The sequence below is a fragment of the Parasteatoda tepidariorum genome, chromosome 5 (assembly GCF_043381705.1).
Source record: "Parasteatoda tepidariorum isolate YZ-2023 chromosome 5, CAS_Ptep_4.0, whole genome shotgun sequence".
Lineage (NCBI taxonomy): Eukaryota > Metazoa > Arthropoda > Arachnida > Araneae > Theridiidae > Parasteatoda > Parasteatoda tepidariorum.
Window position 1 is genome coordinate 19,812,377 of NC_092208.1, and position 26,657 is coordinate 19,839,033.

Sequence of the window (26,657 nt, forward strand, 5' to 3'; positions counted from 1 at the left end):
TTTTAAGGATATATAAAATACATTTTATTGAAGTATTGATTTTAAAGCGATAATAAATCCTCAATTTTCCAAATAGTTCACAAACACATAATTATGCTTATAAAAATGAGTTTTTATAAAATCAACGATTATTCATCAAATAAATAAAAATCTGCAATTCCAACTTAACGTTTTAAATTTAACCTCATTCCTTTTATATTAAGTATGTAACTCAATTTTGATTAATAAGAAGAAAGTAATTTAGCTCTAAAAATAATTCGATGAATAAAAAAATTGTCTCTAGTTCAATGTATTTGTTTAAATCCTCTTAAGTTTATTTTATCAAAATTAAAGAAAACTCGTTTCGCTAATATAAAATCCTCTTTAATTATTAATGTTAAGTCAACAGGATTCTTATTTATTTAAGCTAATGCTTTTGATCTGCGCTTCTTGGTATTTTTGAAGCTCTTATTAAGTTTGTTTAAGTATCTGAGAAGCGCAGTTTTATGATTAAATTGCACGAAAGGTTTTCCCAATAAATCTGAATTTGTCCTCGAGTAGAAAAAAAAAAATTTTACTACTCGAATCCTTTCTTCTTTTTTTTTTTTTTTTTTTTTTTTTTTTTTTTTTTTTTNTTTTTTTTTTTTTTTGCATACTTGTTTTATATGGTGCCTACCAATGACTGCAAAATTTTTAAGTGCAATACATTCAAGATCTTTCTTTTTTTTTGTGCATTATCCCTTTGCTCAGGCTGAAGATTGGTTCCCTTGATAAATTTTTAATTCGATTCTGCAGCTAAGATTTTTTTTTCCAACATATATGTGTTATATATTTTAATCGAATTTTAAAAATTATATTGAAAAAAAAATGGAATCTTAAAATCAGTCCTTTATTACTATATTTGATTTGCTTAGTATAAATCGATTACATTTCAGAACCCTTTCTTTTGTTTCCTGTAGCATAATTTTTTTTTAACCGATCTTGGATATTTTCAAGCTGCTGATTTCAAATCTGCAATCGCTCACTCCAAAATACTCTCTCTAAACTACAGTTTTTTTAAAGAGCAATTAATGTCTATTTTTTGTCAAAATATACAAGTTTAAAAACGTTATATACGTTACGTTACAAACGTTATATATAACAGGTATTTGCAAGAATGTTTTTTTTAAAATTTTATTTTATTACCGTCGTTGAACAGCCGACCCAAGTTTTGAGTTTATGACTACCAATGTTCAACTCCGTAGCCTTGTATTTTTGAACCCGATCCAGAAGACAAGGGAACTCCTAGATTAAGTATTGCTGTAAATTTGCCTCGCGAAGGACTTTTAGACGAACTAACCAGCAGTTGCGATATATGGAGGGGGAAACCACGAACACCTCGCATGGTTAGCCTGCCGACATGGGGACTATAACCCATGATCCGTCTACCACGGAGGAAATTTTACTTCTGCAGGGTGGTCGGTGGGCGCCGGGTCCGAATTTCGAATCGACCATCGTTTTTGAAACCTGGGTCACCTTATTGGAAGCTGAGCCCTTTCGAAAATTTTTAGGTGTGTTAGGGCGCATCATCAGGATTAAAATTGCTTTGAAAACTCCAATTGCCCACAAATGTCTCCATATTCTCATGAGGAGCCGTGATGGCTCAGGAGATAGAGAGTTCGCCTTTCAATGATGTAAACTGAGTTCGAATCCCAGCGATGGCTGGTTGATACGAATTCCGCGTCCGGCTTGCTCCGACCATAGTGCTGACATAAAATATCCTCAGTAGTAGACGGATCATGAGTTAGATTCCCCTTACCCTCAGGCTAACCGTTAGAGGATTTTGTGGTTTTCCTCTTTATGTAACGAACTGCGGGTAAGTTCCCTCAAAAAGTCCTCCGCGAAGGCAAATTTCTTTCAATACTTGATTCAGGAGTTCCCTTGTCTTCTCAATTGGGTTCAAAATTACAAGAGCACGAAGTTGAACAGTAGTAGTCGTATACCCAAAAATTTGGGTCGTCTGTTCATCGATGGTCATAAAATAAAATAAAATATCCTGATGGGACAATTCCCTATTTTGAACTGCTTCTTAAATTTATTCTGAACAAGTCGTAATAGGAAAGTTCCATTAGCCGAGTGCGGTGACATTTACGGGGAAGGGTTTTAATGTAATTTTAATCCTGATGATGTGTTCTAAATTTCCCAGAAATTTTTCACCTTGTTTATGCGAGCCCTTGTTACATATAACGTCCTTAAATCTGAACATTTCAACGAAAAATGTCATTTAAAAAATATGTAGCTTCAGGTGTAAAAGTAATTTTCGATTTGAAACTCCTACACGCGGAACAAATTGTAATAACATTTAAAAATCCTGAAAAATGCTGTTGAATGTATAATATTATAATTATTCCATGGAAAGAGGTACTTTAATGCCTGTTATATAATCCGTCTTTTTAATTGACGTTATTATTTAATCAATACGTCCAGTTTACACTAGTTTTGCTTCATCAACTTTAAAACTGGTTGAAATGTTGATGCATTTGTTTATACTTTTGTTGTATACAAAGTTGTGTTAAAATTTTATATTTAGTTATTAATTTAAACTGAAGATTTTTGATTTCATCAGCATTTTGAGCATTTTCAAAAATGTAAAATGCTATACATAATCATATGCTTATCAAAAAGCACTGCTTCATTACATAAAAAATTTTCATTTGACGTTTAATCAATTGTTTTTATATCCAAGAAAACTGCCAATTTTTAACGCGATGATATCTATAATGTAGGAAATTTATCACTTTGTTTCGACACTATAATTCCCATATCAACGATACGTGATTTTTGCTATGCTGTTCGACAGAAAATGTTTAATTATTCATATCGAACTTAATATATATTGAATATTTTAACACTGACTAAAAAAATATTCAATTTTTCATATCAAACTTTATCCTTTTTAAACGCTGACTTAATGAAATTTTTTACATTCTCAAGACAATGAAACATCCATGCATAAACATACATTATTGTAGAAAAATTGATGTTTAATCATTTTTTCTAAATAGAGAATTATTAATTTCTTTATCAGTTTTCTCTTGGTAAGTTTGTATTTTTATGCTCGCAGAATTGATAAATAATATTCATCGGCTCGAATTTGTAAAATTAAGATTACAATTTTAATTTAAAAGTAAAACTATTGTGAAATGTTCTTAAACTCATCAATTTTAAAACTTATTGTTTTACACTGATAATGTTTTCCCTAATCAAAATGATGTAGTTACAAAATTGTAATATGCGTATGCTTAAACATATTCGGAACGTAAAGTAAGCATTCCATTTAAAAATTGTCTTAATTTGAAGTTTTATCATTTTAATCATTTCTTAGAGCATCATGAATCTCTAAACTTATAATAATTCAAACATCTTAAGTTTGTCCCATTTTTTTAATACTAAATAGCCTCAATTTGTGGAAAATAACATTACAATTTTAGCTAATAATTATGTGTTTTAAAATATTTTTTTCATAATTATGTTTTCTAAAATTATTCATGCATATGGCATATACAAAACTGTTAAAAGCTTATGACAGCATACATGCTCAACATAAAAGTAGCATTTCATTTCATAATATATATGTTCATTTGATATCTGATTAATTTTATTATATCTTATAGGACATTTAATACCTCATATCATAACAGTTTTCCTATATAGAATCTGTCACTTTTCTTTCGACTAATAATGGTTCCAATTTGCAAAAATTAAAATTGACACTTCTATTTTTAGTATTCTATTTTAAGATTAGGCATACACTACATTACCTGATTAAAAACTTCATTCACTTCAAAAATACATAAAAGAGAAATAACATTCGACATGTTTTAAATGTAAAAGTAAAACTTTTTGTTTTATTTCATTTATGTCTGTCAAAGTCTTGAAAATGGGCGTTTATTTTTGTAGGGAAGAACATTCCGATGTTATTTAGTTTTTATGTATTTTTGAGGCAAAAGGAAGTTTGTTTTTATTCTTACCGTTTCAGTTTCTTAGGATTATTTATTTAATGTACAGAAATCAAAAAAATTTGACACTGATAATTTTTAAATTGTATATTTTACGTTTCTGAAATAGTAAATTGCCGATGCTAAAAAATATGCCTATCATAAAACAATTTTTCCATGAAAACCATGCTTATTTGATGTTTAATATTTTGTTATATCTTCGAGAGCCATCAATACTTAAAACCATAACAGTTTTGATGTAAGGTATCTGTCATTTTTTGTCGACACTAAATGGCTCCAATTTGTGACAATTAACATAACAATTTTAATAAATAATTAACTCTATGGTGCAGTGTTCTTAATTAAGACATAAAAAAACAAGTAAAAACCAACTACATCTTATTGAATATTGAAAAAAAAATCTCATAAAGTTTTTCATGGAGTGGAATTGAATATCCATGAAAGAACGATGGAAAAAAAAACTTTAAGAAACCTTTTCCTTATTGATTAGGACCGTGTACTTTTTTTCTGCTTCTTTTTTTTGCTTTCATTGGATGTTCCAGATTTTTTGGACGTCTTTTACGGTCGATATATGCTGACGTAAGCTTTGATGATTTAATCATGTACTTTAGATCTCAGTTTTACTTCGAAAGCTTCGACGTCATTTCTTTCGGCTTTTTTTCTCAGTAACTCATTTCTGCCTTAAGGCAAGAATTGACATCTCATTCTTGTCTTTGGATGCCGTAACAGGAGGAATTATTTCCCTAGAAAGTAATGACTCGAATAAGAAATTAATCTATCGATTATAGTTCTTCTTTAGTTGCAAAGAAGAAGCAAAAAACAGAAACGAATTAAGTAAATAAATAGGATTCTTCAGGCGAAACAAAGAAAATACCGCTTTTTTTCCCCTCTTTTCTCATTATTTCTTAAAAAAAACTCATGAGCATTAATTTCTGAAATATACAATGAACAAGACAAGATTTTTTATTACTTTCAGGAAAACTCATTCATCGGGTAAAACAAGTAAACATATATAGTTGCAAGTGGAATCCATAAATTCCAGTACCTAATGCGTTCTATCGGGAAAAGTTATGGAATTGTTCAAAATGGTGTTTATGTTTTTATTTCTGATGGTAAAGTTTGTTGCGTGTTTAAATACATAGACTGTAATCAATTATTTATACACCAAAATCCAATTTAAGTGCACGTGTGAATAAATTTATAGTGAGTTATTTCAGATAGCACTTTTATTCACTTTTTTTTCACCGCAGTATAACTAATATATTTTTTTGCTATTTTCAAAGCAAAAATGCATGTTTTTATAATTGATACTTCATCATAATTATTTGCGTTTGTATTAGCCTTTAAACAACAAAAATTAAGTCTTCCCTTTTTTTTTAACCGCAGTATAACAAATATATTTTTTTGCTATTTTAAAAACAAAAGTATATGTTTTAATAATTGATACTTCATTATAATTATTTGCGTTTGTATTAGCCTTAAACAACGAAAATTAAGTCTTGCTTGTTCGTAACATTCTTTACTCGATTTAAACTGCATTACACTATGCTTTTTAAAGATAATTTTTCTTTGTGCTGATTATTACTTTAAAGAATAACTATAATATTAGAAATGCCTGATATACAATCTACAATTGATCATTCAATATCACGCTAAGATAGTATATTTTTAGCTTTACAGTGATAAAATTTAAAACATTTAAAAAATTTAATTTTATTAAAAATTAAACATTTTAATGAAATAGGTTCCATTAAAAGATACTTTTTTTCTTTAGATAGAATCACCATGACATTTTGTATTTTGAAATAACAACAATTTCTACTTATTTGCAACAATGCAAAAAAATAAATAATTAAATTATAACTCAGTCTTTTTTTATGTGTTATTTTAATAATATTCTTTTTCTACAATACCTAAAAAAATTTGAAAAAAATTTAAGGTTTTCAAATCATACTTCGAATTTTTTTCAGTTATTTGCGCCATCTAATTTAATTAATTTTTTTAAGATGCGCTGATTAAAGTTTATAGTTTTCGTTTAATAATAAAAATTAAGATTTCATATTAATAAAATATTTTTCCGAATAAAAATACAAATGCAAAACACATTTGAAAATTAACAAATAGCATAGAAAAAACGCATTACAATATCTGTTTGCTTTTTCTTTTCTTATAATATACAACAACAATAAAACATTATTATGGTGAGTTTTTGCAAAATCCTTTTCATTCATGTGTATTTTTTTATTTTGTTTTTTATTTTGCAATAATGTAGTTCAGGAAAGTTTAATGTTAAGAATTATTTTTGCCTCCACTTATTTTATGATATTCTTTTCTCAATACGTAATTTCGTTTTTTCATACGTAATTTCGTTACTTGTTTTACAAAAAAATTTCTAAGAATTAACTATGTATATTTCTTAGACCTTCTTTTATCTAATTTATTTGGCTTCATTGGGAATGTAATGTTGACGGTAGAGATCTTTTATTTCGGTATTTAAAATATTTTACTTATTGCTTTAACTTCATATTAGTAATGCATTTTTAAAAATCGATTTGTTTTGACAAAAATTTTAAAATTCGAAAAATTCCTTATTAGTTGTTATATAATTACTTCATTATTCGTATTTATCCAGAGATTTTATATATTTATGTGACAAGAATTATCAAAGCGCAATTCTTTAGAACTAAAACATATACTGTTACTAATTTAAAGCAAATATCTAAAAGGAAAAAAAATACTTTCGACATTTGAATATGAATGTACATATAACCAATTTATTTATTAAAAAACAAAGTTTAGTAATGATTATGTACAATTATTTTCTTTTATTCAACTTTTCATATGCAAAATATACTACAAATTTTAATTATTATTTATGATCACTTCTAAAATTTTTGTTACGAAAAGCAAAGTGTAACTTTTTTTATAAAACATAGGAATTTATCGATAGTTTTTTTTTCCTTTTCCATCTTAACTATGGCTTTTTTATTTTAACCGGAAATCTGAAGCAGTAACTTAAATAATTTATTCCATGAAAAGAGGAGTAATTACGTTGTTTCTTACAAATATTAGCAGGACTATGTAGAAAGATTATTTTTTATTTCTCTGCTTTCAGTTCAAAGAAGAAAAAAAATTATGTGAATATTCAATTCTAATTCAAAAGTAGCTTCTCGATACTTATAAGACATTTCTTTGCAAAAAGCGTATTAACTAATAAAGTGAATAAATTTCTTTCAAGAAATACATATTTCACAAATTGTACATATAACTATTGAATTCTACTTTTTGAAAATAACCATTGTTTTGTCTGATATTTAACCATTTCCCACCGTTCATTTTAATGCAAGTCGTAATTGTTCACTTTTAAAGACTAAAAATCATTATCTCGAAAATCATATACAGTATAGTATTTAGACACTTTTTGATCTACAGATTGTTAATTCAAATGAGATCGCTGACTTTTTATACACCAATTTAGGAGCAGATAGTTTTATTTGCTTTGAATCCGGGATATTCATTTTATTATATCATATTCCTATTTCCTTTGTTGTACATTTAGTGTTACGCTAGAGTATGAAGGACGCTTAAATCAACAATTTGATTATTTTTTTACCCATAAAATAAGAAGGTACTTAAAATCCAACACTACAATAAGAAAAATGTTCATGTATCTTTATACCGAAATTGGCGGCCACTACATTACACCAAAGTGGGGATCCACTGAGTGTCTCTCTATATAGAAAATTCTTTTCTATATATTCTATTTTATAATCGTTGAACAGCCGAACCAATTTTGGGTTTACAACTACTAATGTTCAACTCTGTAGCCTTGTAATTTTGAACCCAATATAGAAAACAAAGGGAAAACCTGGATCGAATATCGGGAGAAATTTGCCTCCGTGGAGGACGTTTTGATGGAACTAACCCGCATTTGTGTAAGGAAAATGGGAGGAAAACAAGAAAAACAGTCAGGGTTAGCCTCACGACAAGGGGACTCTAACCCATGATCCGTCTACCACTGAGGATATTTTATATTAGTACTGCGGTCGAGGCGAGCCTGGTGTGGAATTCGTATCGACCAGCCATTGCTGGGAATTGAACACTGTTCACCTCACTGGTAAGTGATTACTCTATCCCCTGAGCCACCACGATTCTCACCTCTGCATATGATTTTTTTTTTCTACACAGAAGGACACTTATGTCTATTTACACTACTTGGTGTAAAATAGCCACCACCATTTTTTTTAAGTATTCAGTAGCACTAAAATTCATAATAACAATATTTTAGAATGCACATAAGAGTCAGAAAAGATATTTTTACGATACAATATAAAGTAAGTATCAATAATTTCGAATAAATTTTTTTAAATGAAATTAGTTTGTAAATCAAACATGCACATAGCACACAGAGAATGTTAAGAGGAGTTTGAACTAGGCTTAACAGAACGTAACGGATCGAAACTAAACACGATAAAATCATTTCATACATTCCTCAGAGATTTAAAAATTAAAATATAGTTATCCTTATTACCCAGCTAAAGACATGCATAATTATTTAAACTGAGATCTTTAGTTTTGTTTTATGTACAGCAGTGCCGAAGGCTGCCATTAACTCCCACCAGCTTGTATTTAAATGTAAGCAATCTAAGGGCGATATATTTAAAGCAAGGATAACATTGGTGTTTTCGGAAGTGAAAATAATTCTCGTTTGATATCAATGGACAAGCGCTTGGTGCAGGCTTATTCCATTTTTAGATTCACATGACATCCTATAATTGTATTTAGAACCTCGAGTTAGTGGTGAACCTGAAATAAAGTGTTTATTCACACAATTTTAAGAGTGTCAAGATTATATTCGGAAAGATAATACACTAAATTTTATACAGATTTTACAGTAAAGATAATGGAATAAGTTTTTCACATTAAATTCTTTTTTTTTATTATCTAGAATTCATAATTCTGAGAATTAATTACAATAATTATTACAGCTTTGTCTGTCATATTGTGTTGCGCATTTAGATTTTGAATGTTTCAGATTTTATTTTTATGAAGAAGAGAAAGGAAACTAAAACATGAAGTATATCTAGTTTAATAAGAAATTCTATTTCAGAAGGTTTTTCAGATCATGCATAACTTTTTACTGTTCATCAAAATCATTTGATGTATAGCATATTATTATTATTATTTAATATTTCGTTGATTTCTTTTATTTTTCAACAGAAATCATACAATACATATTTTATTTCATTTCAACCCATATTTAAATTTTATAAGGACACAAACATTTTGGAGCAAACGATGAGTAAAATAGTACAGCAAATATAATTTATTCAGATAAAAGGTGGAGATGGGAAATATTTATCCAATTTTTATCTTTATTTTGCTTTATCGGCCACTAATTATAAAAGTTTGGAAATATCTCCTTAGTCAATTGACATTTAAATATTTTTTATCTGTAACAGACTATTAGTTATATGAAAATCAAAAATAACAATTCTAAAAAAAATCAAAAGCATTCGTTGTTTATTAAAGAAAAGAGAATATGCTTACTTCGGAGTATAGAGCAGACGCATATATTTCATTTTAAATGAAATTGTTTGTAAACTCCACTTAAAAAAATAACATTGTAGGAAAACTATAAAAAACCATTTAAAAAAAGATATATTCGCTATTTTTATTACTTAAACGGAAAAATAATAATAATAAAATAGCACTTTTAACGTAGATTCTTAATTAAAACAAATCCTAATTAAATGAAAAAAAGACGAAAGCTAGATTATTTTTAATGATCATAAAATATCATAATCTCATTCAATAAATATAATTCCCTATTAGTGCGACATTTCACAATAAAATTTAATCCCAATAACTGCGGCTTTGGACATCAATGAGGCTTAATATAACTCAACTCGCCAACACAGTCAATAGATTGATTTATTAGATTAAATCCTTCAACTACTTTTGGCAATAAATCGGAACAAAAACAAACTCGAGACAAATTACATTTCGTTCCTTCATTCTTTCTATATACTCGCCAAAGTTGGCGATTTTGTTTTCTTCTTCTTAATAAGCCACTTCCACTTATTTGAGGCCGCATTGCAGCATATCACATTCACTGAGGGAAATACTCAAGAGGAATGAAACGAGTGAAAATTCAATGCATTTGTAGAAATGAAAGAAAAAACAAAAACGGAAAATCGCCAAATGAAATACCATTACGGTAATTATCTCATTTAAGTACCCCATCAGTAACTAGCTCTCTCCCGTGTACTTTAGTACTTTTTTTTTTTCATACTTATTTTCTGGCTAGAAGTGTTGGTATTTCTCTCTAGTTCAGTTTTTAAAGAGTTTCTCTTCAGCAAATAACATTAAAGCCGTTAAATGGAACCCTCAATTATGCTTATCCAAACAATTTCAACTTGTTTTCTTGGACGCCTAAATTACTAGAGAAACGCCATTTCGCCTTAGAGATTCCTTCCCGATAAAGATGTGACCCTTTCCGCACGTCTTTTTCTATTTTCTTTTAGACCCTTTTCGCTTTTTATTTTAATTCAGAATTAAAATGGATTTTAAAGAAGAAGATTCGAAATGATATTCGAAATCGAAAAAAAGAAAGGGTGGCAAAGGAGTGGAATGTTTGCATTCGATATTAAATCGGAATGGCGGAAGGAGGTTGGATTATAAAAGGACGTATCTAAACATTGTTGATGAAATGTTGAATGGGAATTGAAATAGTTATTCGGAAAGCCTAGAGTACTTAACTTGTTTATTGCCAAAATTATAGAAAGCAGTTCATAGGAGAAATTCAGTCATTTTTAAGCTAGATTTATTAAAATACTGAGCAATTAAATTTACTCTTTCATAAATATCGAAAATAATTTTGAAAATGACAGCGTTTTTTTAAGCTTTCAATTGAATGTCTGAGTAAAAGGAAAAATAACAAAAATAGGCTACTAATTTTAATTTTTGTTCGAATTTAAACAATGAATGGTATTAAACCAATATTAAAAGCTACTTACAGATATTTCTAAAAGATAATTGAAATGAAACGTTTGCAAATGATAATCTAGATGCTATTTAATTTTATAAAGATAAGTAGCAATCAAAAGATGGAAATTAGTTTCAATTTTGATGTGATTCAGGTGTGCATTAAGAGATATCCTTCTTTTTTGAAATAGTAAAATTCAAATTTTTGTTTATTTTTTTACTTACTGTGCTAGAAGAAACAAGAAATTTTTAAAAAACATTTAGTAAATTATTCAAAAGCAATCCATTTTGATAAATATTTTTAAAAATGATAAAGGCATATTAAAAATATCCAAATCGTTGGGAGAACCTTTAGAAAACAAGTCTGAAACGTAATCGATTTTGTGAATGGTTTTGAAAGCATTAAAATGCATGTTAAAAATATCCAGATCATTCGAAAAATCATATAACCAGTTATATCATATAACTGAATCACTCTCAACTCAACAAGCACAATCATATAATTGAAATATTACAAGTTATTGCTGATAGTTTTAATATTCCAAAAAGTTACAATAAAAGTATCTAGATCATAGGGAAAACCACTAAAAAGGTCATACAATATGAAATGTACATTTAAAAAAAAGAATCAATAAAATATGTATTAAAAATATTCTAATCGTAGGGATAACCATTAAAAACTTCAGAAATTGAACTCTTGTTGCAATTGAACTTACAAAGTGGTTTAACAAGTAATCTCGTTTTAAAAAGATATGAGAAGTGAACAATTAATACTGATACTTTTAAAAATACCAAAAGTTAAAATAAAAATATATAGATCATAAAAAAACCATAAAAAGATCATACATTATGAAACGCGTATTAAAAAAAACATTAAAAAGCATATTAAAAATATTCTGATTATAAGAAAAACTATTAAAAACATCATAAAATATGTTTAAGCGCAAATTAATGTTGTAAATTAACTTACAAAGTTATTTAACAAGCAAGACGTAATTTTTTTAAGTTGTAACGCCATAATAAAAATTAAATCATGTTTCATATATCAGTGTAATAAATAAAATTTTTATTACTTTTTTTTTTGAAAAATTATAAGTAGTAGACAAGACAAATTTCAACAACTCTTTTAAAAGGAGTCATCAAACAGAATTAATCTATGAGTAGTAATAAGTATTTTTACAATATGGGAGTTATTAAAAACTGTTTAGTACTTAACAACATCGTTTACAAATTTTCTTTTATTGTAAATAACAGACAAGATATACCCCAACGGCTCTTTGAATGGGAGTCAATAAACAGCTCCCAATTAATATGATTAAAAGTCACAGTATCATTTTTTTATGCAACCAGACCAATAAAATGTATCCAGTTTTTTTTTCCAGTTCAGCCTGATATCCTTTAGGCTTAGTACAATAAACTTGTATGCCTTTTGGCCAATTAAAACATACATGAAAATTTTATCTTGAGTTCAGTTTGAATTTGCTTAGGCTTACTGCGACGAGTAACTCTTCAAATGGGGATATATGGCGAATCAAGCTACTTCTTAAGAGCGAAAAATAAATAGCTTAAAATATCCAGGCTCTGCGCAAGTGACATCGAATAAATAAGGCTATTTAAGTAGTAATTTATTTATTTTGCTATCAGTCTGACTATCCCTGAATATATGTGCAATGTCTATATGTGTCTGAAAATGAGCCATAACTTTAAAAGTATTAACCTGATTAAAAAATACTGGTAACGTTCTCGGCTATCCAGCACCAGCACAATGCAAAATGCTTTAGAAAACCCTGATTTTTAGAGAAAGAAAAAATAAAATTTTTATCAAAATAAATTCACGGATTTTTCTTTTTCACCTTAGAAAAGCATGGTTTGTAGACCTTTAAGTATACTTTGAAAAACCATCCTACCTCACTTAAAATAATCAATACAGATATCATTATATTGACACCAGTATTTAACGAGAAGTAAGAATGTTCGTTAAATCCAATCGCTCTTTAAAACCGAATACAAGTTTAGTACAAAATCTTTATTCCAAAAAATCAATTAGCGTGAAACACTTTCAAATAATTTTAATAGAGAAGTAAAAATATTTAGCCAATGAAATTTTGCAAAATTTTGTTTTATTTAATTTTGGTCATAAAACCTTAGGTTAAATGTTTCAACATAAGTATTCTCTACAGATTTAATAAAATATAAATTAAATTAAATATTGTAATAATCCAACAGTATCAGTACATGTTCTAAGAAAAAAGTCTTCTTCCTACTCTCTCCAGAAATGTTTAAGCTGACTTCACGTCACTTATCTGTCCACTGGCAATCAATCAATGATCAATGAGTTACAGATAGCAAACAATAGAAATACTTTCTATTAATTGCTCTCTATAACTCCTTCGTATGAATCGTCCAATAGGAAGAGCGCAAACAAAAATTGATTACCTTATTTCAGTGATATAGTTCATCTTTTACTTAGACATCTCTTCACTTTCTAATTTTTAAAAAGGTTTTTCATATGTTAAATGTTTCAACATAAGTATTCTCTACAGATTTAATAAAATATAAATTATATAAAATATCGTAATAATCCAACAGTATTAGTACATATTCTAAGAAAAGAGTCTTCTTCCTACTCTCTCCAGAAATGTTTAAGCTGACTTCACGTCACTTATCTGTCCACTGGCAATCAATCAATGAGTTACAGATAGCAACCAATAGAAATACGTTTCTATTAATTACTCTCTATAACTCCTTCGTATGAATCGTCCAATGGGAAGAGCGCAAGTAAAAATTAATTACTTTATTCCAGTGATATAGTTCAGCTTCCAGATTGGACATCTCCTCACTTTCTAATTTTTAGAAAGGTTTTTTTAGTGTATGTCTCACATTATATACTATGTTTCCAAAATTATCTTCTTCGTTGCATTCGTGAAGAAGTAAAAAAAAAACAACAACATTGTTCTCTATAAGTTGTTGTTGTCATTGTTCTAATATATTGTACGAAATTTATTTCGAATTAATAATGTTACCAAATAATATATTTCATTTTCTTTGTCAAATCCGGAATCTCGATAATTCTAGAATCTCGTTATACGAAATTCCTATTGCTTTTAAATCATGAACTATTGAATAAGATAAACAATGAAAAAATTCAATATAATAATTCTTCCAATTTTATTTTCAGAGAGTAAAGCCAAAATAATCGGTGGTCCAACTCTATACATAAACAGTGGAAGCACTATTAATTTGACGTGTCTTGTGATGGAAAGTCCTGTACCACCTGACTATGTCTTTTGGTACCATAATGGTAAGGTCATCAACTACGATTCACCAAGGGGCATCAGCGTCCACACAGAAAAAGCTCAGCGCACCACCAGCAAATTACTCATCAGTAATGCTCAACCGAGCGATTCCGGAAATTATTCTTGTGTACCTTCCAATGCTGATCCGGCTGCCATTGGATTGCATGTACTTAATGGTAAGAAGAAATATATTATCATGCAATAATGCAATCTTTGATGCTTGAATAAAATGTGTTGTGTAAACTAATTGAAACATTAATACCCTAAAGTCCTGCTTTTAGGGACGGTTCAATAATTGAATTACGAACTCGCAACAATAAGTTTGCATGCTAATGACATTTCAAAAAACAAAATTCAGGTTGATAAAGCTAAAATATAAGGTATTTAAACCATTCGTTTTTAAATTTTTCTGTACATATGGAAATCGTTTACCGGAAATTCTGGTTTTTTTAATTACAGTTCTTATTACCACGTCTTTAGTAAAAAATACAAAACTGAAGAGCAAATTTTACCGAATAATGGTTTTGATGCCATGCCTTAATGAATCATGAAAAATGACCAAACTTTATCACGTAAATTTTATCAATTCTACCAAAGTCCTTTACAAAGTGTTTGGTAAAATTTTCTGAAATTATTCCCAAGGAGCACGAAACACAGAAAAACTTCCCATTTTCTAGTTTTTTTTACAATACTTTTTTGTATCTGTGTAGAAATAATTTTTAAGCGTTCATTTTTTAAAGCATTTATGAACCCGCATCAAGCTTTCTATTGATTTTGTATATAGTATTTTTATTTTTCAAATTAAACCCAGAAGTATTTGTTCGGAATTTCACAGAGAAATTGTTTATCTCAAAATTTCTTTTATTTTCATATTTTGATAAGGTTTCTTCAAAATTTGGTACTCATTCTTAAATTTATAATGATTATCAATTTCTTCAAATAACGAAGAAAAAAAAGCATTTTAACCAAGATTTGCTTGAGTAATTTTCCAGTTAATTTCAGGACGTTTAATATTATTGATAAACAAAAGGCCACATTCGTTTAATATTTTCAATAAGCGAAAGATTTATTATTTTTATAATAATAAAAGTTTATATTAAAAAACAAAAAATGTACGTAAATAACGTGCATAATTGTGTTAATTTTCCTTTTCCTTTATTAACTCTTTTTTTCTTATTCCTCACCTAATATGCCGAGACTTTTCGCAGCCCTAGAAAAAATTTTCAACTTATACAGAATATAAAATTATCTTCGATTAACTTCTTTTTTTAAAAAAATCTTTTCGTCAGTGTTTTGAAAGTTTGTTTACTTTTCAGTTTTTAACATCTGGAATAAGCATTTTACCCCAAAGTCATTATTCAAAATTCGATACGCAAATCTTCAATATTTCAAATGCAATGATCTGTTAGAGACGAAATATAACAATCTATTACTCCAAAATGTGTTTAACTTTCGAGTCAACAAAACAGAAAACAAGCATAGACTATCGGCAAATATTTGAAGGGAAAAAATTACACGAATCTTAAAACAGTAAAAACTATTTAAATTTATGGATTTGAAATTTACTTGTTTTAACTCAGAAAAATATTATTATATTACTTAAAATTAATTAACTTCGAATAAAACTTGATCTTAAATTCGAGAAATAGCACTGTCACCTAAAATAAACTAAAAGCAATCATTGGTAATATAGTTAGTTTTTTCGTTGACATAAGACCTTGTATTTATTGGATTAGGAGATTAAAATTTACGAAGAAATAATGGATGTAATGTAAAAAAATATTCGATATTTAGGTTCATACAGTAGTATTAAAAATATGCGAGCTAAGATTTAAATGAAAAGGAAAATGTTATTTAAAACAAATGAATAACACAAAGACTAATAAAACAACTTTTGAAAGAATAAATTTGGATAGATTTTAAAATGGTTCCATTACTTTCGCCTTATCTTAAAACTACATAATTATAAAATTGATCTGATTGATATATTTGCAAAAAAAATGAAATAAAATATTCGCATTATTTTTATTATAAGTAATGTGCGCAGATGGGCTGCAATTATTTCGTTTTTTTTTTTCTTTTCTTTTTTTTTCATGTTTTCTAAGGATTATTCTGATAAGGCAATAGATAATAAAACTAAGAAAATAGTTAAAAAAAAATTTCTATATTTTTGATAATTTTTATGTGCCGAGATTTCATTTTTAAAAAGAGAACATTTTACATTGGTAAAACATTTGTTATTTCCAACAAAGAATATTTAAATTTTAATGATCTAATACTTCATTTTTAAATTTATTTGAAAACCATAGTTTGCTCTGCGTCAAACATCTTGTTTGAGCCATATGCTTGTTAACAAAAATTTTCTAATGAAAATAGTTTTAAAAAGATAAATAAATTTATTGACAAATTTAGAGTTTTAGTGTTTTATGGTTTTTATCTATCTATCTATCTATATATCTATGTATATATATCTATATCTATCTATCTATATATATATATATATATATATATATATATATATACAGGGTGGTCCCGAATTCATGGTACAAACTTTAATGGTAGGTACAGGACATTGTAACAATGATTTATTGTATAGGAATNTATATATATATATATATATATACAGAGAGTAGAGAGAGAGAGAGAGATTAGAACTTCACAGAACTGCTAACCTAAAGGGCATTGGGTACTGACCGGAATATGGTCAATATCGAAAAATTAACAGAGCTTTTATAACAAATAGGTTTCTGAATATGAATGTGTATGAGTATGAGTGTGAAAATGTGTATGAGTTAGTATGTTCATTATTTATATGTGATAAATATGTGTAATTAATGTATATCAAATGAAAGAATAAACTGTTTTTATTTTTAGGTGAGCATCCAGCGGCAATGCAGCATGGCAAACACACATCTTCTGGGTGTTGTCTTCCAGGTTCTTGGAATACTTTCATCCTTCTAGTCGTTAATGTCGCTCTTTTCATTTTTAACAAACGGTGATAAACTCAACTCTTCTGCAAAAGGTTTACCTTTTTCATGCAATAGCGTAACTAAATGTCACAAAACTGGATCAAATTGGATATAAACCAAAATTTAAGGACACAGCCCGCGCCATGACAACCGCATTAATAACTAAGAATGCATGTCTATCAGCGCCATCTATGCACGGCTTCAAAAATTTAATGATGGAAAGTTGGTGGAGAGAAACCTAATCGATCGCCAAAGATGACTTGCTGAGCTCTCACCGCCATCTAGGAGAAAGAAATGAAAGTGTATTTGAATTATTAAAATTTAACTCAAGTGAAAGTGAAAATTTTATATGAATGGACTGATAGACAATTTTGAGAGAACCATCGATTAACAATGCAGCAAGTTTTTGGATTTTGAAAATATAAATTTGGAACAAAATAAACTTTCCCTTGTTGATAAAAAGGATATTTTGTAAGCGAACTTTTGAAATGTGGTTTCGAACAATTATTGTCATAAAAAAAACGTTTAAAAATTTCCTAACTGAGGAAGTTTATCACAGTTACTGATAGAAATAATTTGGATTTTTCTCGTCAAGCGGTAATAAATATCGTGTTTACATGTATTAAATAATAAGCGTTGTTCTTAAACTGTACCATAACCCTGTAGAAAAGAGTTATATATATATATATATATACTTCCTAATAAATTTCACAATTTGTACATGCAATACAGCAGATTTGCTGTCCATAACAAACACATTATATGTTTTTATATTGTGATTTATTCTAATTTTAGAAAAGCGAATACTCAATAAATAATTCTACTTTAATGTTATAGTTTTTAAATTTGAACTAAAAAAAAAAACTCTTTGAAAAACTTTTTATCAATTAAATGTGTTTTAAGAAATATAAATTTCAGTATGATAATTTTTTATGAACATTCTTTTCATTTGTTAATACACAGGGTGTTCGATAATTTCCTAATGATTCTATGATTATAAACATAGTTATTACACTTAAAACATAAAAATAATAAAAGAAAGTAAAACATTATCAAAATTTGACAAATATTTATCGAGATCAATCACGCTTAAATTTATTTAATACCATCAAAACTGTTGATGAGTCTGATGAAACAGAGAGGAGTACCAAATAATGCTTCTACTTCATGGAAGTTATAACTTAGACTTTTATCTCAGAAAAGAAGACTTGCTGATTTTAATTGTACCTTTGGTTTACTTCAATTATGATTCGTTAGATTGTGATAATGCTTTCATTTTTTCTTAAATAAATACTAAACTGTCTCCAGTATTGTGTAATGTTTTACTTAACTAAACAAATCCTTCCTTATTGTTCTTCTTAACAAAGATTCTAAAATATTAATTCCTTCAGTAAATGTTTTATCTTTTCAAACAATAACTAAATTTTAAAAAAGCAATTACGTCAAAAAATTAAAGAGAAAAAAAATCTGTCAAAATAAAAACAAAAACTAAATTATAGGTAATATTGAGGAGATGGGACTAATGATGCTAAGGTAATGATATAAAATGCAGTAAAAATTCAGCTGCTGCCATCTATCGGGGAGAAAATACTCCAACATATGAATACAATCACAGGAAACCGAGAAGATGCACTCTAATAAATGTCACGCTATTTAACCGCATTGACTGATTTAGAAATATTTGCTGGGCATGTTCCGGAAGAATTGAAAGGTCAAAGAACAGTAACTGAAATGCACCCTGTATAAAGTAGTTTTTTTTTTTTACTTTCTTTTTTTAAGAATCTTGAGAATGCAGCCGAATTAGAACGCCCATAAAGTTAAAAGTAATAACAACCAAGAAAACGAAAAGAGGAAAAATAAATGTTACTTGAACATTGTGTATTCGCTTTTAGCTTCCTTTTATGAATTAACTTTTTGTGATATCTTGAAGCATACTCTTATGATTTAAGATTAAAATTAATTTGTTGTTGTGCGAGGAATATTCAAGAAATTTTTGCACCATTTATCCGGGATGGTTAAGAAACAATAAATTTCTATGTTCCCAAATAGATTTATAATTTACCATCCGTTCATGTTTTTGACTAATTGATGTAATATGCATTTGCTGTTGTATCATGATATGTTGCCTTCTACGTTCAATTCTATTCTGTTAATAATTTATGTTGTATATATCTCAATTACAAACCATCTGTGTATATACTTTCCCCAAGAATGAAAGAAACTAAACACTTTTCCAAAAATATTATCTTTATTTGTCTCTGTACGAAAAATACCACAAACAAACATGATTTGAATATTTGTAATTAGTGCTCTAAAATGCCAGCAGAAAAATACATTTATCTTTTCATTTACCTCCACAAAATTCAGCTTGTTATTTTATATTTATAATTTGCGCTTAAAACTTTAAGTCTATAGTGTCAAAAATTATTTAGTTAAGGCTGATCCAATGTTCCCTTACTGTTTAGATATATAATTATTGCTTAAAATTATATTTTTTAGTTCCAGCATTTAATTATGATGCAGAAATTTCAATTTAGGCAATTAACTGTGCTTAATTTAATTCGTGCTATGATTTCTGATGAAAAAAAATCTATACGTGTAGTAATTAAGATTTTTTTGCCAGTACTGAATGCGCAATTTTAACAGCCATACCAATGTACCTATATATAGTGTAAGTTTGAGGCGAAACGAATTTATTTTGTTGTAAACGTTGCACTATAGATTCATTAATGGGCTTCTGGTGATGGTCTGGGATTCATATATAAGCATAATTTAAAAACAATGCTTTCGTATGCGCACACTGCATAAACATAATTTTTATTGAAAGACAGACGAAGGTAGTCATCACCCGTCTCCACACCACGCTGAAGATATTGCATTGGAGTGGATTCTGGACAATTAACTGAGAAAGTGCTATTCGTTCAAAGTCCTTTATCACGGGAAATCGAAACCGGCTCAAACCGTGATATGAAACAAAACAGCAAGCAAAACAAAAAAAACGTATTTCCTCTGAATAAATTAGTATTTTTTCGACTGTTTTGATTTCTTGATCCTCAAAATATGGGTTTACGTATGGAATGGAAAAGATGGTCGCATTAGTTTAAACAGGACAGCGGTCAAAAGTTTTGACCCCTTAATATCAATCTTACTTTTTGCGAATTTCACTAAATCTCTTAAATAAATAAAGTAATCAAAATATTTTTGTGCACAATTATTAAACTTATTTTTCCAAAGATCATAATACATGAAAAAGAGCGTTTTTGTAAATTTTCACCAACTTTACATTATTTATTATCTATATTATATAAAACGCTAATACGTACATATATATCAATAAAACCGATGATATTTCTTTTCTCGAGCTGGCAACAGTTTTCATTTTTAATTGATTGGATTCGGGGCGCAAGAGCACGTAGTGAGCATCATATGGCTAATCCATGTTATATAAAACGCTAATACGTTTTAATTGATAGGCTTCAGCGCGCAAGAGCACGTAGTGAGCATATTATATAAAACGCTAATACGCATGTATCAATAAAACCGATATTTCCTTTCTCGCGTTGGCAACAGTTTTCATTTTTAATTGATAGGATTCGGCGCGCAAGAGCATGTAGTGAGCATCATATGGCTAATCTATATTATATAAAACGCTAATGCGTTTTAATTGATAGGCTTCGGCGCGCAAGAGCACGTAGTGAGTATCATATGTATAATCGGGTGAATTCTCACCGAATTATCAAAAACATTCTCACAAAATTATCTTCATCGAAGCCAATGCTTTACACCCGGCATTCAGTACTATTTCATATTGTTTTACAACACATGGTTTTAGCCCTCTGGTGGGAAAGACTTTAAAACAAAACTTACAACAGTTACTTTTCTCAACAACTGAAATTTAGAATAGTGTGATTAAGAAAAATATTAGAACTGCTTTCAATTTCAAATTAATATTGAAATGCACAGGTTTAGAATTTTCTACAGTGAAAAGTTTTCGGAACTTCAGTGTTCAAAAAAGTATACAAAAGCTAGACGTTAAGAACGTATCCAATGAGCGAGCAAAGCGAGCATCGGATTGCGAAACAATCCGAAATGAACTGCGAAAGCAGTTCCGGGGGTTGGCGAGCGCCAGTGAGCAGGGGGCGAAGCCTCCTAGTTATTTTATATTTTACTATTTATGCCTATTTCATTTACGTAAATCTAAGAGATTAAATCCAAAATTTGAATGGAATCGGTCAAATTGTTTTTGAACAGAAAAAGGATTTAAAAAAAAGAAAAAAATACGACTTCTTAGAGATCGCACAATATACAGTAAATGAAATTGGCATTACAAGTCAAAAATTTACAGCTGTTATTCAGCTTAAATTATTGGCTAATATTTTCTAGATTAAGTGTCAGGAACTCAAATCCGTTAAAGGAAGAAATATTCAAGGAAAGTGCTTTTTTTTTTATGTCAGATTTGTAACTTAAAATATCATTAGCACTAATTAACCAACTACCTTTAAGTGAACTAACTTTTTATTAGATATATCTGTATTAAATATTTCAGTTGAATGGATAATAAGAAACAATACAAAGGCACGATACAATTGAATAGATACAATTGCATAAAAAGAAAAGATACCAATATAAATAACTTTTAATAGCTATTAGTTGATGTTCTAAATACTTTTATAATCAAACATATGTACCCTATTTATAATATCAATTACCATTACCTTTTAATAAATTTTATAAATTTAAATAGATTTTATAACTGGGATTCTAAAAGCAAAAGAAATACCAACAAAGAGAAATTAAGAAAGAGTTTATATCAGATAATCTAGTTCTTTATAGTTACTTTTATAACTTGTTAATAAGTTTAATTAATATGTATCTTATTAAGTTAATTAAAATAATAGAGCCATTTGCATTTGTCAGCGGAATATCGAAAAACTATCTATCTGTAAAAACAAATATTAAGAGGACAGTGTTATAAATAAGTTATAATATTTGTAAATAGGTTTAAAATTTCTAATGCTATTCGATTGTCTGAATTGATTTTTAATACCCATCTTTTGTGTAATTAGATTATATTTTGAAACATTAGCTTGAGGCAACACCCACTCTTCGCTACAAATGAAGTGGGTGATCTTTTAAGTTATAAATTTAAACTCTTCAGCCTACATGAAATGTATATTAACTGAACAGATATTTTATATTAAAAATTTTGATAAAAATAAGTTTTAAGTAAAGTTCGTGGTAATTATAAACATTATACTAAGAAATATCAGAATTTCATTGCTGAATTTTTTTGAAGAAAAAAAATATTGCTTTCAGTTTAAACTTCATTTTATGAGACATCAGAACTTAAGTACTAAATAGCATACACAAACTGTGATTCAGACTGTATGGACCATTTAATAAAGTTACTTAAACATACAATAATAATGACCACAAACATGAATAAAAAGGTTTTACAAACGTGAGACGAAAAAAGAGCAACTGATTAGTTAGTATATAATCATTGATTCATTCAGAAAACATAAATTGAAAAAAAAGCTTTCCATATATCCTTTAGGTGCAGCTAGGCCTGGAATGTTACTCCTCTCCTTTGGGCTTAGATAGGCCTTAATGGTATGTCACAGCTTTTGCATAAGCTTATCTAACCCTTAATGGCATGTAACTCTTCTACTTTCAGATTAGTTAGGCATTAATTAGATCTTACACCTGTACTATAGGTTTAGCTAGGCAAAAATAGCATGTTACACCTATACTTTAGGCTTAGCTAGATATGTTGAGCCTCTACTTTAGACTCAGCTTAGTCTTAATGATAATATACCAGTACTTTAGGCTTAGGTGGGCTTAACTGGTATATTACTACCTTTTTCCTTAGGCAGAGTTAGGAAGTAAATGGTATGTTGCACCTCTAGTTTAGGCTTTACCAAGGCTAAGTGATATGTTACACCTCGACTTTAGACTTATGGTCTTAATGATACTATACCAGTACTTTTGGCTTAGCTAGGCCTTAATATAATGTTGCTCCTATATTTTAGGCTTAGCCAGGCCTTATTGGTGCGTACACCTCTAGTTTGAGCTTAGTTAGACCAACATGATATGTTACACCTCTAATTTAATCTTAGATAAGCCTAAATGATATGTTGCAATTCTTCTTTAGATAATAATGATAATATACTACTACTTTAGGCTTAGCTGGATAGTAGGCTTAGCTAAGCCTTAATGGTATGTTACACCTTTTCCTTAGGCTTAGCTACGCCTTAATGGTATGTTAAACCTCTACTTTAGGCTTAGCTAGGCTTAATGGTATGTTACAAATCTACTTTAGGCTTAATACTGTCTTAATGATAATATACCACTACAACAGGCTTATCTAGGCCTTGATGTTATATTACTGCTCTCCTTTAGGCTTAGCTAGGTTTTAATAATATGGTGTGTTATTTGTGTGTTACACCTCTAGTTTAAGCTTAGTTAGGCCGAAATGATATGTTACGCCTCGAATTTAGGATTATCAAGGTCTTACTCATAATACACTACTAGCAGAGCTCTTAAAACTGGTTTCATGTTAAAAAAGTGCGTCAAATATTTTGAAAATGCCCATAATTGTGCAAATTTGCGGAAAGAATTTATTTAAATCAGTATTTTTTTTTAACGAAACATGATATATCCGCAGTAAATATAAGTAAAATATGCACGTCAAACTGCACATATTTGTTCAAAGTTTTCAAAAAATGTCTTTAAATGAGATTTTTTTGCCGAAACATGATAATTTCACAGTTCATATTGAAGATAATAAAGATATTGATATATAAAGAGCGGTCACTTTGTGAATTTTTCAAAATTTTTTTATAAGAGTGAATCGCTTAAAACTGGTTTCATATGTGTGTCAATTTTTCAGAAAATGCCCATATTTGTCCAAAATTTCTCAAAAAACGTCTTTAAATTAGATTTTTTTTTTGTACCGAAACATGATAATTCCGCAGTCCATACCGAAAAAGCAAAAAAGCTTTGTGAATTTTTTTAATTTTTTTTTTTAAGGAGTGAATCTCTTAAAATTGGTTTCATATTAAAATATGCGTGTCAAATTTCCAGAAAAAAACCCATATTTGTCCAAATGTTCTTAAAACATGTCTTAAAATGAAATTTTTTTTTTGTATCGAAACGTAATATTTGCACTGTCCATATTAAAGAAACAAAATAGCTGACACATTTCAAAATACAAATTTTGAGTAAAATCAATTGAAAAGTTTCTGAGAATTCAGAAAAGTTGTATTTCAAAATTACGATTTTTCTAGAACTAATCAACTGATTTCGCTTAAATTTTGCATTTTGACATGTAAAATTATATTCTTTAAAATGAAGTAAGAAATTGCATTACCTTACTATTCAAAATCTTTTCGACTAATATTAAACAAAATAATAAAAACTAATAAATAATATTATAAAAAATAATAAAATATTTATCGTAAGTTATTTTTTGCATGGAATTATCTTACAATAAATAAATTTCACAACTGTGTGGAAAAAAATTTCTAGTCGCTAAAACTTTTTTCGAGATATGGTGACATACGCAAAAAGTAAAGTTAATATTAATGGGTCTGAACTGTTTACTGCTCTTCTGACCTGTTGGGAGGTCTGAACTATTGGGACCATATTTCCCAGATTGCGGCTAGACTCCATATTTTGGGGGTCAGATTTCCAAAAACTACAAAAAAAAGTATGTTTATTCAGATAAAGTACGTTTTGTATCTGATTTCGTAATTTAAAATATCATTAACCCTTATTAATTAGCATATTTGAGGTCACCCCCATAAGCCATTAAGACTGAGTCCTAGAACGTGAAAGTCTGATCATAAAATCAAAAGTTATTTACAAGTAGAATAATCGACTTTTTATCCGGCGTACTGTACAGCAGCATAGAAGACAACGTAACAGAATCTGCTGGTGGTTTCTAAAGTTCGCCAACAGTGTTGTTTCGGGAAGGGAAAATAATTCAATTATGGTGCGAAATAGCAGGAGTTTGGTGTAAGCTTATTCAATTTTAAATATTTAGATTCAAATTACACCCTTAAGATCGTATATTAACACTCGATTTGGTGTTAATCTGATTGTTCCTTAACACAATGTTGCTCAACATCATATTCGGAAAGACATTCCACCACAGTTTTTACAGTTTAAATGACTATATCTAAATCATACCAATCTTGGCTCCGGGAGCTTTTTTAGTAACCTTCAACCCACGAAAATTTCACATTATTATTATTATTATTATAGATTTATACTTAGTTTTCAGTATTTTGCTCTGTCAGATGAATTAAAACTTATTTAATATTTCGTCTCTATTATATATTCAATAAATTATATTATCGGACAAAAAAAAATAGTTATAGGGCATGTTTCTTTTAGTTTCAGAATTTTTTTAATTAGTTGAGTATGTCTAATCTGTTAGTCACCAGAATCACAAACTTATATAAAAGTATGTGGATCTAAAACAATAGGAAAAGGCTTAAAATCAAATTAGAAACTCCACTTTACCTCACAAAGCGAAATTAAATGAAATTTTGTATTTATTGAACAAAAAATAACATGAAACAAAATTAGCATCCAAATATTAAAGAAAAAAATTTGCAAGAATTTGAAAACTAGACAAATTCCATCTTTACTTTTTCTCTCTCTGCAGGGGGTAGACAAAATAATCGAAACACTAATACCTTTTTACATATTCCTCAAGAAAGACTTAAATACTCATTTTATAACTTCAAAAGTGTTTTTAAATCATGCGATTTCTCATACTTATCAATGAAGTTTAAAGCTTCTTAGAGGATTGAGGGTCCGACATATAAATTACAAGCTATGCGAAAAAATGTAGCAATATATTTGTAACTTGCATCAATTACTTTGATTATTATATGCAATAAATTCACAAAATTTCGTAAATCTTATTTCTTTGTCTTATGTTTTTTTGTTACAGCTTTAAAAATATTCAGAAAAATTTTAAAATTTTTTTTAGAGTAATTTAAAATTAATTACAAAATGATTGCTTTAAAATTTGAAAAGAAATTCGTTGAAAGCTGAGCAATATATTAATAGTTGAAGTAGTTTCTTTATAATGTGAATAACAGAAAAATTTTAAAATTATTTTTCATAATTTTATAGTGAATGTAATTAATTAGCAACTAATGAAAAAAGCCCGATTTGAATGTTTTAAAAATTTATAAAGTTCGGAGCAATATTCTAAGTAGTTTTTGTACTTTCTGAAAGAAACTCAAAATTATGAGGGGTTTTCTACAAATATTATTTTATATAATGATACAAAATTATAATAACTTTACATTGTATGCTCATACACCAAAATATGATTGTATAAGGAAAGAAAATATACTTTTATTTGTGTTGATCCCTAACAATGCCAGTATTATTTTTAATAAATCTAG

At 28.3% G+C, this 26,657-nt stretch overlaps 1 protein-coding gene across 3 annotated transcripts in view; it reads left to right on the forward strand.

Moving 5' to 3' along the window:
• LOC107436606 (lachesin) overlaps positions 1–19,469 on the forward strand; it is a 356,602-nt gene extending 337,133 nt beyond the window's left edge. For all 3 annotated transcript variants that reach the window (XM_043048546.2, XM_071181171.1, XM_043048543.2), the window contains 2 exons: positions 14,143–14,436; positions 17,135–19,469. In XM_043048546.2, coding sequence (XP_042904480.1) covers positions 14,143–14,436; positions 17,135–17,259 — 419 coding nt within the window. In that variant the 3' untranslated portion in view covers positions 17,260–19,469. The remainder of the gene's footprint in view (positions 1–14,142; positions 14,437–17,134) is intronic.
• The last annotated feature ends 7,188 nt before the right edge of the window (positions 19,470–26,657 follow it).